This window comes from Linepithema humile, chromosome 1 (assembly GCF_040581485.1).
Source record: "Linepithema humile isolate Giens D197 chromosome 1, Lhum_UNIL_v1.0, whole genome shotgun sequence".
NCBI lineage: Eukaryota > Metazoa > Arthropoda > Insecta > Hymenoptera > Formicidae > Linepithema > Linepithema humile.
The window spans coordinates 15,322,057-15,340,693 of record NC_090128.1 but is presented as its reverse complement, the minus strand read 5'-3'; the positions used below and the strand labels follow the sequence as shown (position 1 = coordinate 15,340,693).

The 18,637-nt window shown below is 39.9% G+C and overlaps 2 protein-coding genes across 2 annotated transcripts; one reads left to right on the top strand and one right to left on the bottom strand.

Annotated features, from left to right (window-relative positions):
- The first annotated feature begins 6,018 nt into the window (after nucleotides 1–6,018).
- On the top strand, nucleotides 6,019–8,149 carry LOC136997442 (uncharacterized). Its single transcript, XM_067348193.1, has one exon. It carries the CDS (start codon nucleotides 6,019–6,021, stop codon nucleotides 7,864–7,866), a length of 1,848 nt encoding a protein of 615 aa, XP_067204294.1. The 3' UTR covers nucleotides 7,867–8,149.
- A 7,978-nt stretch (nucleotides 8,150–16,127) lies between these two features.
- LOC105679413 (uncharacterized) lies at nucleotides 16,128–18,340 on the bottom strand. The gene has a single exon (XM_067355215.1). It carries the CDS (start codon nucleotides 17,401–17,403, stop codon nucleotides 16,279–16,281), a length of 1,125 nt encoding a protein of 374 aa, XP_067211316.1. The 5' UTR covers nucleotides 17,404–18,340; the 3' UTR covers nucleotides 16,128–16,278.
- Nucleotides 18,341–18,637: the final 297 nt, after the last annotated feature.

Below are 18,637 nucleotides of genomic sequence, written 5' to 3'. Positions count from 1 at the left end.
ATTGCTACGTCTATTAAAATGGATACGCGAAATAAAAAAGGGCCTAAACCAGAAGGGGGTTTTAGTGAATCAGAAATTGAAATTATGAGCGCGAAACTCGCCCAGCAACAATCGCAATTACAAATGCAACACGCAGAATTGCAAAAACAAGATCAAGCTCTTAGGATTCAGCGCGAACAATTCGAACGCGAAAGAGACGAATCTTTACAATTGTTGGCCGGAGAACGACAACAAATCCGACAAAAAGAATTAGAATCCCGACAGTTACAAGAGAGCGAAGACGCGTTTAAAAATGAGATTTTGCGGGAGTTGAGTCAGTTACGACAGGAAGTAGATAGTACGCGATTAACGAATAGGGAGCGGGGGTATAATCAACAGGAGGAACAAGCGGAAATGTCGCCAATTCCGAAGGTATCTTTTCGCGAAGCTACCGAATCCGTACCTACATTCGACGGATACAATGTTCCATTATCACAGTTCGTACGCGCTTGCCGTCGCGCTAGAGAACTAGTGCCTTCATTTTCCGAGCGAAATCTCACGAAACTATTAATTAACAAACTCCGCGGTAGAGCCTACTACGCCGTCGAAGATGAACCGTGCGAAACAATAACACAGTTGATTGATCTTCTAACTACCGCATTCGGTTCACCAAAAACAGTAGACCAATATCGTGGTGAATTGAGCACTGTGTATATAAAACCAAACGAACACATGCTCGATTACATCAGTCGTATCAAAGAGCTTCGCGCCGCTATTTTAGACACCGAACGACGCGAAAAGGGGTCAGTAACCCATTTGTTAGTCAAAGAAATCGATAAATTAACCGCGAAATCATTCCGCGACGGGTTACCGTTAGAATACAGGTTGCAAATGCCGTTAGATGAAGAATTCGATCCGTTTAAAGCTTTCGGTGTCGCCAAAGCCCTCGCGAAAAGGCATGAATTAGATAGGCAAAGATATGATACGCGACCGAAAAACGAGCGTATCCCCGAAAGATACCCGGTTACTTCTATCGGACGTCCCCTCGCGCAATCGACACCCAATCATCGGTACAATAATAACATCAACTCTCGAAACGAGCCGATTTATCGTGATTCGCGTGGACCCGCGGCACCGCGCCACGGTTTTGCAAATAAAGAGAATGCACCCGATCACAATCAATCAATTTCACGAAATCAAAATCTGCGGAACGAATATCAAAATCCGACTCGGGTAGAAACCGCGCGTAATTTACGCCCAAATAACCATAATAATAATAACAATACTGTGGAAAAATGGTGCCGCTACTGTAAGAACCGCGGGCACGAAATCGAAGAATGTCGCAAACGAGAATATAATAACTCACAGAAATTGCAGTCGGGAAACGCGCAAAATCCCTCGGGACAAACGGGCGCACCCCGAGTGGACTTCGTAAAGAATTCGCGTCCAATAAACGTAATCGAAGCCACCCCGAGCACATCATCGGAGTCGCAACCCTAAACCCGACTGAATTTTCGCATGCTCCGACTGTCTCTATATCCGCAATTGGGCTTCTTCAACGAATAGATTTTATGTTAGATACGGGCGCCGCGCCAAATTTAGTGAAAAAACGGAGCGTACATCCCGAGACTCCTGTCCATACACAGGAAATATTATTCCTTAGCGGAATAACTAATGGTAGAATTAAAACTCTCGGGTCTATTGAAGTAAATTTTATGGGTTATCCTGTCACTTTCCATATCGTTCCTGATAATTTTCCCATCGCGCAAGAGGGCATCCTAGGATTTGACTTTCTTCGCGATGCTACTAAAATCGATTTTCATGGAAAATGTATGCATTGGCAAGGGGTGATCATCCCCTTCGCGCTACGAGAAACTATCGTAGTACCTGGTAGATCAAGCACGACACTTTGCCTTAGGGTTACTAATTCTGAAATCTCCGAAGGTTACATTCCGCGACTTAGCGTCGGACAAGGAATCTACTTCGGTGATGCGGTCGTGACGAATCGAAACGGAAAGGTATACACTCGAATAACTAATACGAATAATTCTGATATTCGACTCGAAATTCCTAGTATAGAATTACAGGAAATCGAGAAAATTTCTAATCGTCCTAGTGACAAATTCAATTCTATTTCTTGCGATAAAGATAAAGTAAAATCAAGCGATATAAATATCGATTGTCTTAGTGACAAATTCAATTCTATTTCTTGCAACAAAGATGAGGCAAAAGCAAGTGATATAAATATCGACTGTCCTAGTGACAAAGTCAATTCAATTTCTTGTGGTAAAGACGAAATAATTTCGAGCATTGATTGCATTAGTGACAAACTTAATTCAATCTCTTGCAATAAAGATAAAACAATTTCGAGTAATAAAGATTCTAATAATGTTGGTGACGGATCTGACTCTATTTCTTGTAGTAAAAACAAGACTATTTCGAATGGTAAAAATTTTGATTTTTCAACCAACGGGCGTAATCCTAATTTTCATGGCAAAAATGAGATAAATTCAAAAGGTAGATCGACGCGTTGCGCTACAGTTCATACGAAAGGAAACGAGAGAGTTCAAATCATCCGGGAACTCCTTCGGCTAGATCATTTAAATAAAGAAGAATCGGAACACATCGACATGCTTATTCAGAAGCATAGCGATCTCTTTCGATTACCGGATGATAAACTTACGTGTACAACCGAGATGAGCCATAAAATTACGACGACCGACAATCTACCTATTAACACTAAACAGTATAGATTCCCGCCTATTCACAAGGAAGAGATTAACAAACAAGTCAAAGAACTTTTAGATAATAAAATAATTAGATCATCTGATTCACCATACAATTCTCCCTTGTGGATAGTGCCCAAAAAACCAGACTCCAAGGGAAATAAAAAATGGAGAATGGTCATAGATTATCGCATGCTTAACGAAAAAACGGTAGGCGACGCTTACTCCCTTCCGAATATTACCGATATCCTAGATCAATTAGGGAGCGCGAAATACTTTAGCGTATTTGATCTTGCGTCCGGTTTTCATCAAATTCCTATGGACACGGCGGATGCACCGAAAACAGCATTCTCGACGCCGTATGGTCATTATCATTTCAATCGCATGCCTTTCGGGCTCAAAAACGCGCCCGCTACTTTCCAGCGGTTAATGGATCAAATTTTATCAGGCCTCCAAGGCATAGAATTATTTGTTTATCTCGACGACATCGTGATTTATGCAAGTTCATTGGAAGAACATAAAATAAAATTTAATAAATTAGCGGGTAGATTACGACAAGCGAATCTTCGGTTGCAGCCCGATAAATGTGAATTCTTGCGTAGAGAAGTAAATTATCTCGGGCATGTCATAAGCGAAACGGGTGTCAAACCCGATCCAAAAAAGATACTCGCTGTACAGGAGTTTCCGAGACCCAAAAACGTTAAAAATATAAAACAATTTCTTGGTTTGGCTGGTTATTATCGCAAATTCATTCCTGATTTCTCCAAAATTGCCAAGCCATTAACCGAATTATTGAAGAAAGATGTAAAGTTTATTTGAACGAGTAAGCAGAAAGATGCGTTTGTTTATTTGAGAAACTCCTTATGCTCGGAACCTCTTTTATAATATCCGGATTTCACTAAACCGTTTATTGTAACAACCGACGCTTCAGGTTACGCGATCGGAGGTATTTTAAGTCAAGGCGTGATAGGTAAAGATTTGCCGATAGCGTATACCTCGCGTTTATTGAATAACGCGGAATCAAATTATTCGACCATCGAAAAGGAATTGTTAGCGATAGTATATTGCGTTAATTATTTTAGACCCTATCTTTACGGGCATAAATTTTTACTTGTGACGGACCACAAGCCGTTAGTTTGGTTACATTCGGTTAAGGATCCGACTTCGAGGCTTGTTCGTTGGAGACTTAAATTGGCGGAATACGAATACGAGGTCATTTATAAGGCCGGTAAAATTAACATAAATGCAGACGCTCTGTCTAGAAACCCAATAAGTGATCCTACCTTCCCCTCCAACATGCCAAAATCGCTCCAAATCTTACCACTATTCACAGATAGCGAATCTGTTAATCTTTCTCCCAATCATAGCATTGTACAAGACGATACGAACTACCAAGACGATGACGATGACATAGAGGAAATTGAATCATCTGTGATTCAAAATATGAATAACAATCGAGAGACGGCAGATATACATGATCTGACGGATTTTTCTGATGACGATTTGTCAGATGATGATTTTTCCAAAAACGAAACAAATAATGATAACGCAGTAAGCGAAAATTTTAATATAATTCACGATTTTGGACTTCACGAAATTCGCGACAATTTTTTATCGCGAAGTGATGATTTAGTGATATTCGTCACACAGAAGGGTGAACCTTGTGACAAGGGAGCGCGAATGCTCGCTGACGTTGGCAAACTCCCGCCTATTTCTGAGAGTGCTCTTGCCCGAGCCAGGGTAATAAATCACGAAAATAAAAATATAATTGCTTTAGTGATAAAAGAACGGGTATCAAGTTTGACGGAAATTGAATTTATTGAAGAATCTTTGCACTCGTTATTAGATGTGGTAACTGAACTTGATCTTAAAACTATTTCAATTTGCAAAGGTGATGTAGCTAGTATCGGTTGGAATGTGATTGCTTCACTCCTTCGACGGATATTCTCCGAAAGCGAAACAAAAATACTGATTTGCAATAACGAAATAATTTTACCACCCGAGGAAGACCGTTTTAAAATAATAACGGAAAACCATTCGTCCATTATCGGAGGACACAAAGGTGTAACCAAAACGTACGATCGGATTAGGCAAAAATATTTTTGGCCCTATATGAAACGAACTATACAAAATTTTATACAAAAGTGTAAAAATTGTCAGCTTAAAAAACTGGTACGCGTAAAGACTAAACAACCAATGACTCTGACTGATACACCCGATACGGCATTCGACAAAATCTCTATGGACATAATGGGACCGTTACCCGCCTCAAGATCAGGCAACACTCATATATTGACGATCCAAGACCTCCTTACTAAATACTGCCTTGCGATTCCTCTCAAACATACCACTGCTACCCATGTAGCCGATGCATTTATCCAAGATTTTATTTGTACATTCGGAGCCCCGAAAGCTCTTTTGACTGATCAAGGTACAAATTTTGTTAATATTTTGATGCGTACTGTTGCGCATAAATTTAGAATTAGGCAATATAAAACTACTGCCTACAGGCCTCAGTCGAACGGTTCGGTAGAACGCTCACACCACGTTTTGTGGGAGTATTTGAAACAATTTGTTACCCGTAAAGATTGGGACGAATATCTAAAATTTGCATGTTTTTCTTATAATACAAGCGTGTATGAAGGTACGAGATATACGCCTTATGAATTGGTTTTTGGTAAAATTGCTAGAGTTCCAAGTAGCGATCCATCTTTGGATGATATTCGTAACGAAAGTTATGCTAATTACTTGACTCAATTGTTTTTTCGTTTAAATGAGGTACAAGATAATGCTCGAAATAATTTAATCAGGTCAAAGGAAAGGTCAAAGACTTATTACGATAGGCGAATTAAGCCGTATGAGTTTAAAGTAGGTGATAAAGTTTATTTGTTAAAAGAGCCGAACAAAAACAAACTGTGTGATTAGTATATCGGCCCTTACGATGTTATTCGGGTGATGAACAATAATAATGTTAAATTGGCAATAAGTTTACACAAGACTCGAATTGTGCACGCTGATAAGTTACGTATCGCAAAGGATGCACCTCACTCTACGGATCCCCCACCAGTCATCAATGAAGACTTATATAACTGGCCATCGGAACAATCAACAGCCAGTTCATCAAGAAGGAATCGGACGACATCATCATGAAGGCTACTCTAATCATACTCCTACTGCTCGTACCCCTTTCACTGGGACTCACTGGGTACGATTGCACAGGAAACGGATTAAATATAACGACACTCTCGCTCATTGATATTGGTGATTGCAATTTGGATAGTATCGAACCCAATCGAGAGGAAACATACATCCAATGCTACAACTGTCCGACTTTCATCGTATTAAGGTCATACAATGTAAAGTGGAAATAGACCGCATTGTATATCATTGCGGAATGCATTCTCACATTTCAATAGTGCACAATGGACAGAGAAATTATGTTCAAGAAATTGGATCAATTGGCTGCTCTCGTCTTCACGAAACCGGAACTGTCGTGATCGGAAATGCAATAATTGATCGTGTTCCGCAAAACCGTACTAGCCGACACAGTATTACTCTGGCCGGATCGGTTGCTACGGATGGGCGCTGTTCTGGTGCACAATATACCGACGGACAGGGATCATGGGATAGCGTTGTTGTCCAAGCCACCGTCAAGGTGGAATTACACTCATTTGAAGCTCCAGTAAAAAGAGTTTCAAATCTCGTGATGCTGCCATCGGGAACAACATGTGATGCCTTCACAGGATACTGCATAGATTCAGAAGGAAGTGAATCTTATTGGCCTATAACATCAATCGACAATTGCCATTTCGACCAGTATGATACTTTATACGAGGGGTATGCTACCAAGCTTACACCGCGAGATAATCAATCCACGCCTGTAGTATATGCAGTTACAACACATGGAACGACTTTCGCACTGGCAAAAACTACAGAAGTTAATCTTTGTGGATACAGAATCTACCACACGGAACATCCGAAGCTCTTCATCTTCGAAACCCAGCAAGGGAAAGCATTCAGAACACGTTCTAAAACGCCTGTAGACAATTTAGATATATTTGCTTACGTGAATTCTAAATTTGTCTACATCGAGAAGCATGTCCAAAGCCAACTCTCAACACTATACCAAGACATCATGGAACAGAAATGTGCTCTAGAAAAACAAATCCTGAAGAATGCACTCTCACTGGCCAGCATCGCCCCGGACGAGATGGCCTCTCGAATTATGAAAAACGTTGGTTACACAGCAGTAATCGCCGGTGATGTTATTCACATCATCAAATGCGAGCCTACCGAGTGCAAAATTAGACACACAGAAGACTGCTACAACGAGCTTCCAGTTTATCATCGGAATATTTCCATGTTTCTGCTACCAAGATCAAGAATTCTTTCCAAAGCGGGAACTCGGCGAGACTGCAACGAACTTTTGCCTACGATGTACAAGTTACATGGAATTTGGTTTCGGACGGGACAACGTCCAACGGAGTCACTGCCTCCACAAACCATTCAACCTCTCACCAATCCAAAATGGAAATACGTCAACCCTTCATCGCTTGCCACAAGCGGAATTTACACAAACGATGATCTGGAACGATTGCAGGACCATATAATGTTTCCAGTCGAAAAGCCGTCAACTTTACATAATTTGGCTCGAGGAGTGATGGGACAAACCGTTCCATCCGGGAGCATTTCAATTTTGGGTCTTCTGGACGAGAAATCTTTGGATCAGCTGGCTGAAAGCACCGGTAAAAGAATTTGGAGGGGCTTTATCAGTTTTGGATCCGCGAGTGCAGGAGTGCTCGGAATTTTTATCGTTATTCGAGTAACGAAACTTGTCATCGATACGATCATCCACGGTTACGCTCTACATTCTGTTTATGGATGGAGCTTACATCTTTTGGGAGCCATCTGGACTTCCATCACTCATTTATTACTACATCTGGGACAAACGGCACCAATCAAAGAGAAGAAGACTCCAAACCAGGGTGAAAACGTGGAACCATCCGCTCCATCACCTGTGCCGATCTGCGAACAATCTCAGGAATCGTCCTCTGGTGAAAATTGTAATGTGAGTGAACATAAATACTCTTATAAAGAATTAAGACAATTGTTAGACGACTGTCCACGCGACATCGTACCCCAGGTTAAAGTAACGAAATAATATTTTGAACTATCTTGTACTCTCATATATATATGGTTGCGTATATTTCATAATCTCTCCTTCATCATATTATCTTGATAATTTTATGGTTAAGTATATTCCATTATGCTTCGGTAATTTTATATATGGTTGCAAATATTGCACTATTTCTTGTCCAAATTTATGTTTCGCTATTTTTGTATTGTGTGCTTCATGGTTATAATTGGTATACGTCCAAATATTGGATCAATTTTGTCAAATTTTATGTTTTATTTTTGTATTGCGCGGTTTATGGTTATAATTCGTATACATCCAAATATTGGATCAATTTTGTCAAAACCTATGTTTTATTATTTTGTATTATGCTTTGGTTCATAGCTATAATTAGTATATGTTCAAATATTGGCGCATGGTCCAATATTTTATTTTAGGGGGGGAGGTGTAACGTCCCCATATTTTAGCAAGTAGATTTCCACTCGTAAATTTTTGTCTTAAACTTTCTAGTTTATCGCCTCTTGGAATTATCGCTCGCTGTATCAATAGCGCTCGACACATGTCGCCAGAAAGGCGCAACACGAAACCTTTCGCGTAACGTAAACCCCTTGTTGCGTTTCAAAGCGTACGACTATAAATTATCTGTCGTCGCTCTCAAAACTTAGGTCCGGATATCACCTACGGTTTTATGTTAACCATACCACTCTCAAAACTTAGGTTCAAGTATCGCCTGCAGTTTTATATAAACCATGCCTCGAACATTCGATATTCTAAAGCGAGATTACATTCATGTGCGGTCCTATTGCATAGGACAAACCTTTGTCTCTGAAGATCCAGAGGAGTATAAATACGGGCCCTGCGATGCCGCCGAGTCAGTATTCAATTTTTCAGTAAGCCGTCAATACTCAGTCAGAGAGTCAGTTTCGGTCAAATCGTTAGTTTTCGCATTCGCAATTTCAATTCTGACTCAGTCTCGGTCTGTGGGGAAACGTTACGCTTGTCGGTCGCCTCGATTGGAATATCTTTATAGGTACTCCTTAGCTAGTTGCGTTCGTGAAACCAGCTTCGTGAATCCTACGGCAAAAGAGCGTCTTTGCAAAGAATGCATCGCTAGCGAACCGATTGAATATAAAAGTTTATTCGTAGTTTTAAATGATAGGCATTACGCATCCGTCGGGCGTCGCCGCCCAAGATTACATTGCATTATTTGCCATCGCTACCTCGCGTTGATTCAACCGATTTCCGAGTGTCACGAATGCGAAGACAGGTACCTTAATTATATGCAAAATCTCGCTGAAAACGGAGAAAGTTTTTATGATCAGCGAAACCCAATGTTACTCTCTTAAATTTTCGGTCAACATATACTTGATGCATTCTAATGGTATTAAGCGATTCTTTCATTTCAAATGCATGATAATAAAACTTAAATAATTACATGTCAGTCACAATGGTTGATTACTATTTCTTACTACGTTGCTGCATTATTATCATATTCATTTTCTTGTGGTCTTACTCGGATTCATTATTCGCCTCTATTTAAATTAACTATTCATTAAAATACGGCCCTAATTATTACTATACACGTTGTTTTGCAGAGTCGCAACAAAATATCGATGCGATACTGCTTTCCTTAAGATTTATTATTTGAATTTATTATTCATTAAAATACGGTCCTAATTATTACTATACACGTTGTTTTGCAGAGTCGCAACAAAATATCAATGCGATACTGCTTTCCTTTACGATTTATTATTTAAATTTATTATTCATTAGAATACGGTCCTAATTATTGGTCATACACGTTGTTCGCGTAAGGAGCAACAAAATATCAATGCGATACTGCTTCCCTTACGATCTCTCATTTAATTTCGCTACCCATTAGAAAGGGATTTTGGTTACGATTTTTTATATTAAACACAACATTTGTGTTTCACGTTCTTTTTCTGATCTTTTACTTTTTCATTGGTTCATGAATCTTACCGATTGAGTCTCGCGTAAAGGTGCGAACACTACGTGTTACCGCCACCGCGCCGGGACGTGACAATAGATTAATAATTTAAAACAATTATGCATATGAATAAATCATTTAGTTACAAAAAAATAAATAAATATCAATATATATGAAAGAGGCTAATGGAGCCACCGTTGGTTGTTAGTGCGAAATTTTTTATGTTTTGTATAGAAACTTGATTCGTCTGCATTGAGACATTATTAAAATGTACACTGATCTCAGATTCGAGACACTAAAGTGTACGAGAATTGCATACATCGATCTTATTATTCAAGAATCGGAATGTATGATTAAAGTAAGCAAGTTATTTGAAAGGAAGGAAAACGGGAGGAGAAAAAATATAAGAGATAAAAAAATTCGCACTAACAACCAGCGGTGGCTCTATTAGCCTCTTTCATATTGTTAAGGTTGTACGGGATTTAGAGAATGCACAGTATAAAGGATATAAAGTTTATTTAGCGCATACTGATTGTACAGCGTGATGACACGGCGAGCTACACAAGACACACACACAGTCAGACCTACCCACAAGAGAGAGGGCAGAACGGAACAGGAAACCGGATGCATGCGCAAGACGCTACCGCACACATTACGCGCCAGAATACAGAAAACAAAAATAGAAACGCGCTATGTAGGGGAAGGTGGGGTAAGACGGACCGCGGGGTAAAATAGTCCATTTGCTAGATCTTATTAGTACGTACCTCTATCTGCTGGATAAACATAAAATTAATTTCCTTTTTGATGCTTTTTAACTGTTTAAAAATTACGTCATTATATCATAAGACTATCGTAAGTTATTTATAAAGAAACGTCAAATTCTTGCAAATAGATCTCGTGATCTAATTTCTTAGTATTACATTTTAAGTGACTAAGATTGCAAAACTTAAAATTTTTAAATTTTTTTACAAGTTCCATATTTCTGGTTATTTAGAAGTAATATTTCATCAGTTACATTTCAAAAATAATTTTGATACAGGTAAATAAAAATAAGATAATGTTAATGTTGTTATGTGGGGTAAAATGGACCAATTTAAATGGGGTAAAACGGACCAATTTATATATTTGTTCTACTTATATTTTCTACTTATACTTTCTACTTATAGTTTTCTGCTTATATATTTGCTCTGATTTGAGAAATATTTTATATTTCATTTTTTTTACTGGAAAAAGCTATGAAAAATAAAAAACGCACTGTTAAAAGTAGAAGAAACTTGAAATTTATTGAAAATAATGTCTCCAAATAAAAACAGATTTTATAATAATTATTTATTTTATTTACATGCTTTATTTTAAAATGTTATATTTAATGTTATATTTAATATAAACGTTAAAAATTATAAAGATTATAATTATTTTAAAGATTTGTGTGTATAATAAAATAATTAATGTTAAATTAATTTCTATTCTTATTCAAAAATATTTAATAAATAATATATAGTTTTGATTTTGAGTTAATCAGTTAAATTATTTCTTGATCCATATTATCTCGGCTTGGTCCGTTTTACCCCATGGGATGGTCCATTTTACCCCACCCATGGGGTAAAACGGACAAAAGTTAAGTTTTTAAAAATCTTAATAATAATTCAAACTTTTGCAAATTTTGAAAATTTAACATTATAATCTTATAATAAACATTCTACAGTTTCTTCATGCTAAATTTCAGTTATTTTTTGTCATTAATATAAAAAATATAGCCATTTTCGCTTAGGGGGTCCGTCTTACCCCACCTTCCCCTACTAAAGTAGATAACGGGGCGCATTGATTAATTAAACCTTACGCTCTAACACATATATATTGATATTTATTTATTTTTTTGTAACTAAATGATTTATTCATATGCATAATTGTTTTAAATTATTAATCTATAAATGTGTTTATTTTTAAAAAAAAAAAAGAAGAGGAGGTGGTTGGTCGCGTGCACGGTGGTACGCTCGGCGAAATTTACAATATGACAATCATGTTAGACCAGGTCCTTCTGGAATAACAAGATGAAGAGGAGGCCAAAACAATAGAGGTGGCCAGGGGAACAGAAGAGGCAGTCGGGGAAGAGGTCATACAATAATAAAAAACTATTATTTATCTTAATATAAATTTTGTAAATTTTATTTTATTTTATTTTATTATTTTTTTATTGACTAACTTTTCTTTAACTTGTTGATCTCGAATATTGAATGATTTTAATTAATTTTATTATTTTATTTTATTTTAATTAACTTTTTTTATAAAATTTTTGACAAATTTTCAATTTTTAATTTTTTTCTTCTATCTTTTATTTGTAAAACCGACGAGCTTTTATTTGTAAAATCGACGAGCTAACATTGATTATATCAATGTTAAAACTAACTTTTTTTATTAATTTTACAACAAATCTTGCGTCTAAATTATATTTGTTTTAACTCAAATCTTAATGTAAATCAGCGTGCGTTTTCATATGAATTTTATTTATTCCACACTAAGAATAGCCTGATGACAGGCTATGAAATGTCTGTTTATACTGATGTTTATTATAACTCAATACAAGTTCGTTCGCACTAAAATCTAGCGTTTTGATTCCTATTGCTCCTTTCCTTTTATAATTTTATTATTTGTTGATCCTTATCATTTTTAATTAAGATAAATAAAATTTCATTAATATGTCCACAAAGAACACCACACTTATAAACGACAGGCATGTAACAAGTATTTTGTCTGCAAATGACACCACATTTATGACCGATAAGTGTATGATAAGTATCTTGTCTGCAAACGACACCATATCTATATAAAGGTAATGTATAAAGAAAAATGAAAAGTGATACAATAGGGTTCCTGGCGAAGATCCACCTCTTGGGTGGTGCGGAAGACCACTATATTAAAATGGTTAAAATAAAATTAAAATACTAAACTATCCGATGTATAATCACATTGGTATGCTTTGTCCAGATTACTTTTGTGTTGAATAAGATAGTCATAAATATTTTTTAAGTAAAAACATGTTTCTTTTATTTTCAATCAATTTTTTCCTTTACTTCTCAATGTATCTTGCTATTTACAAAAGATATTATGCATTTATAATGTGATTTTTCACGTTAATGTGTAAAATTGGAACATATAAATAAATAAATAATATATTAAATATGTTTAAAGCTTATTTTTATCGCAATTAACTCATGTTAATATGTTTTAATAGGAAAAATGTTTTTCTACTAAAATTGTAGAAATGTTACTTGTTTTGTTTATATATTGCGATATATAATTTTTATTACTTTATTCTTATTTTATACATTAACGTGAAAAATATTATTCTGCAAATACATAATGTTAAAATATTTTATTAATATGAATATGATATATATTTCATAAAAGACTGTAAATCTCAGAAAAAATATCGCGTCGAGCGAAAGCAACACGCCGCTAGTCGACTTAGTCGCGTGGAGCGAAATTCGGGAAAGCATTTTTGCTGCCAACGCTTGGCAGAAAAAATGGTGCGAGCGTCAAAACCGGTTTGATGCTAGGCTTGGTGGGAAGGAGATACAAGACATAGGTCCGCTCACTTCTACCAGTCGACAGCCGAGCGCACACGGACACGTGACGTCAGCGGGTCTCGGTTGTGTGCGTGTGGAGCTCTTCGGAGAAAACTGGCAGCTCTGGTTTGCGGTACCGCGGAATGGTTAGTCGTTCTCGAGACGTTGACGATGACGCTCGACACGAAAGATATTGACGAGAGGGAGAAGATCGCGAAGGAAATCGCTCGTACGAGCGAGTCGATTCGCAAGAAGCATCGGACGTTGAAGACGGGTAGAGTGGAGCAAGAGGTGCAATTGGAGAAACGGTTGAAACCGATCGTAGAGCCGTTGAAACGAATCGTCGAGAACATCAAGGGTGATGATAATCCTATCAAAGAGCCGTCTACACCGGAGTTGAAGAAGAAGAAGAATCGAAAGCGATGGAGCACAGTGCAGCACAGCACCGTGCCAGTGGGTAAACGAATAAAGCCGGATATCACGCTCCAACCACAAAAATTAGCGTTCGAAAGCCCGATGAGGTTGAATGAAACCGACAGCGTGGATCCGTCTCTCGTGCCATCCTTGCGAGAGACGATGCAAACGTTTGAAAACCAGGAAGCTCTGTATGGTCAAGTGGTTCCGCTGGGCCAAGAGTACATCGGGGAGCTCTTGAGCGGTGACAAGAAAAGAGGGATCGACAACGTGTACGGCGTATACTTCAACGATGCGGGAACGTTTCTCGGAGACAAGGCCTTCGACATTGATAGAGACGACAATTTGATCGTGGACGGTGTGAAATACGCGGGCACACCCGGTGTGTTTGAATTAATATTCAAAAGACTTCCCGACGAAACGCTGTGTACGGAAGATGACAAACAAAAGTACAAGAGCATACTACTCGCTACTAACGCTCACAGACGCGGTCATAACACGCATTTACCTATTTTGGGAAACAAAGGATACAAATACAAACATATCATCACACCTCTGATATCTAAGAAAGGTGGAGGTGTTGCACATCTCGACAAGAGAGGTGCGGGTCACACGTTACCCAAGTGTAACGTACCACAGACCATGACTGTGACCGACAACGCGGTCGATTACGTGCACTGGGATGATCCGAACAAATTGGTGGATCGCCTTCGATTGCTGGACGCCTCCCGTCAGGCGGGAAACAACGCGCACGACAACGAGTTTCTCTCGATTATCGAGGAACTGCGCGAAGCTGGTCTGATTATAAATTGATCACAGCTTTTCAACTATCGCCAGTATTGCTCGTGCGATGCTACAGGAATGTCTATCAACAAATTCGGACTACAGCTAGGAGGAGGAAGCGACAGGGTGACGAGACAGAGCGGCGGAGTCTCGAAGAATTACGTGCGCGAGCATTGTCTCTGCAAGGATGGTGAGGTTTTCAACGCCAAGTCACGTGTAATCAGACATCTCGCCGACCCTGAAGCGAACACCGACGCCGTCAACAAGCTGCATCTGGATCATCACCTCAAGCTTATGAGCGATCGTGAGAATCGAGATCGTATGCTCTATGAAAATTTTAAGCGAGAAGTACTTTCGAGACTCGAAGATTCGGAGAATACCAAGCGGACCTGGAAGAGAGACCACGACGATTACATCGAGACCAGATACGTGGCGTTGGAACGACAGATTCACGATCTGAGAGGTCTCCTCGACGAGAGTGTAGCGCGACTCGATGGAAAACTTGTCGATCACGAGCGAGAGACGAAGAGTCTTGTCGAGCGAGAGATTCACAATCTTCGTAGAGCTGTGAGAAAAAATTTCATCGAATACTACGATGAGGCGATGAAGAAGAAGAAGCAAAACGAATCACAATGAGCAAGAAGGAAGCAGTGAGCCTGGAGAGGAGATCGCTCGTTGACGAGCTCCACGCACCGGCGAGAAGAAACTTTACGCGTAGGCCAGTCGTCGTGAAAGGATACGACGATTTGTGGCAGGCTGACATTGTCGAGATGAGACCGTACTCGCGATCCAACGGCAGCTGCAACTACATTCTAACCGTTATCGATGTGTTGAGCAAGTACGCGTGGGCCATGCCCTTAAAGACCAAAGGTGGAATTGAAACATCTAAAGCATTTTCCGCGATATTTAGGAAGAGAATTTCGAAAAACTTGCAGACCGACCATGGAAAAGAATTTTACAACAGAGATTTCCAAAATCTTGTCAAGAAACACGGCATCAATCATTATTCGACATACTCGGTCATGAAGGCTTCGGTGATGGAACGATTCAATCGCACGTTAAAGAACGAAATGTGGAAGTTTTTTAAGCTCATGGGATCGTACAGGTGGATCGACGATTTACCGCGATTGGTCTCAGAATACAACGGTCGTAAACATCGTACGATCGGTATGCGCCCGATCGATGTCACTCCCGAGATCGCAAAGGGACTCTTGAGCACCGTGTACAGTAATATAAAAATTGCCGCGCCGGCGAAATTCAGGGTGGGTGATTCGGTGCGTGTGAGCAAATTCAAAACTGTATTCGAAAAAGGATACACGCCGAATTGGTCGACGGAGGTGTTTAAGATCACCACGGTGCAACGTACCAATCCTGTGACGTATCTGATTAAAGATTATCGCGGAGATCCGGTCACGGGAGGCTTTTACGAGTACGAATTGCTCAAGACCGCTCAATCCGACGTTTATCTCGTGGAGAAGGTGTTGCGCCGAAAGGACGGTAAGGTGTTTGTAAAGTGGTTGGGATTCGACAATTCGCATAATTCTTGGATAAATAAAGACGATGTATTGTAATAAACTATGTATATTTTACATTGCATTATAATAAACTATTATACATTTATATACAATGATGTTCTTTATTACTACAACATGTTACAATATATACATTTAAAACTAACAACGATAATAATACATAAAATATTAAACTATATAAATTACTACACATTATTTACAATTGTATTTTGTGATGTCCCCATGGTAGAGTGTCGGTGGAACCGGATACGACGTGCCGCTTATCGTCGTACGGACTGAGCGCGAGCTTCGACTCCGACACTGTGTACACCTCGTGCATCTTTGAGCGAATGCACGATTGACGCCGCGTCAGCTCGATTTCGTCGTTGAGACACCGAGTGTAATCGTCGAACGTTATTGTTCTAGCGACTACACTCTTTTTTACACCTTTCACCTTTTTTGTATCTTTTTGGCCGGTGACTCTCAATGCGTACATCTTCGCTCTCAGTCCGACAAATTCCGTCATGATCGCGCCGTTATTCTCATCTTTCATCAGACCGGGTACTTTTTTGTTGGCGCGCGGTATACCGTAAATGTTGTCCTCGGAGTAGTCGCTTGTGTCGAATTTGGATATATCGCGTTTCATATCGTGATATACGTCCTCGCAATGTAGAAAGTATATCAGACTGTCGGTATCGGTATACAAAATTTTACACTTGTCGCGGTAGAGAGGCGCCATGTACTCGTAGTGAAACTCGTACAAGCAGGTCTTGGATATGTCGAGGATACACATACCCACGTAGATCGGCTTGTTGAATTTCACTTCGAGTTTTCGCAACTTTACGGCGACTAGATTCTCCGAGAACACGCTTCGACTGTGGAAATTTGGTCTGGCGATCATAGCCTCCGCTCCGTACCGACCCTCCCACTGTGTAACGAGCCGTACATCCGTGTGATTTCGCACATTCTCCATGGTTTTGCCAAAAACCGCGTTGTTCATCAATTTGTATAAATTTTTCTTGAAATCGTTTGTCGCCCGTGTCCGAAACTGCGTATTTAATTCTATGTATCTGCGGAGCCATGGAGATTGCACAAATTGCAGTACGCGGTGAATCTTTGCAATTCGCAGACCATGTAGCACGCATTGCTGCAGATTACGGTAGTGGATGACATAACGCTGCTTATCGTACAGCGTTGCGAGTAACTTGACCTCCCGCTTGCCGGGCGGCTTATCGCGCGTCGGGCAGAACGGCAGGTCGGCGTGCGCGTCGTGAAGATTCACCGGATACTCGAGATCGACTTCCAGCACGTAACCGGTAACCGAATCGGATGCAACGGACATTACGTCAAAGTTTTCGACATTGTCAACTCATCGAAATTTGGCGTAGGGCAGCGGTTGACACATTGCCCACCCGTACAAGTTGTTTACATCAAAGTACATTAAGTACGATGACGGTTCCGATGGATCGTACGATGGCATGTATTTGTTGTTGGCGGCGGCGTATCGGTTGGAGCATTGGCTGAGACCGCCGCGTATACCGCGCTCAACAAACAGCACCATATCGATGTCCGTGAGCAACTCGAATTTTACGCGCGTGTACTTCATTATAGCGTCCCACGTGTACCCCGGTAAAGTGTAATAATGAGCGGGATCTAAACTGTAACTCTTTATCAGGAGACGCGGTAGTGTCTCCGGCCAAGTTCAAAAAACGACACTACTAAGTCAGGAAAAGAATCTCTGGCAAAGTTCAGAAAATGACACTACTAAGTCTCTTATCCTGCGCGCACAAAGTCGACTTTTCGGGGGTTTGTAGCAACTAAAATATAAAAAATTTTATAAAAACACATAGTATATCCTTAAAGGCGGCATCGCCACGACTAATTTAAGCCAAAAAAAATTTAAATTGGTCCAGCCGTTTCAGAGATACAAGCGGTCAAAAAGTGATGTTGGTAATGCAAAAAATTAAGAAACGTCGTCTCCTTATTCTTCTCCTCTGTCCGCAGGGACGAATGAAGAATTTACGGGGCCCAGAGTATTATCATTATCATTAAAATTTACGGGAATTTCTCGCACCAGGTGCCAAGAGTCGACGATTTCGACTTCCCCGAGTTGCGCTACGGGAATTTCTCGCACCAGGTGTCAAGGGTCGACGAATTCGACTTTCGCGAGTTGCGCTACAGGAATTTTTCGCACTAGGTGCAAAGGGTCGACGAATTCGATTTCCCCGAGTTGCGCTACGGGAATTCCTTGCACCAGGTGTCAAGGTTCGACGAATTCGACTTTTGCGAGTTGCGCTACGAGAATTTTTCGCACCTGGTGCCAAGGGTCGTCGAATTCAATTTCCCCGAGTTGCGCTACGAAAATTCCTCGCACCAGGTGTCAAGGGTCGACGAATTCGACTTTCGCGAGTTGCGCTACAGGAATTTTTCGCACTAGGTGCAAAGGGTCGACGAATTCGACTTCCCCGAGTTGCGCTACGGGAATTCCTTGCACCAGGTGTCAAGGTTCGACGAATTTGACTTTTGCGAGTTGCGCTACGAGAATTTTTCGCACCTGGTGCCAAGGGTCGTCGAAT

Bases quoted from the DNA above. Each gene is read 5' to 3' on its own strand.
- LOC105679413 (XM_067355215.1), bottom strand. From the start codon at position 17,403: ATGTCCGTTGCATCCGATTCGGTTACCGGTTACGTGCTGGAAGTCGAT.
- LOC136997442 (XM_067348193.1), top strand. From the start codon at position 6,019: ATGCTACAACTGTCCGACTTTCATCGTATTAAGGTCATACAATGTAAA.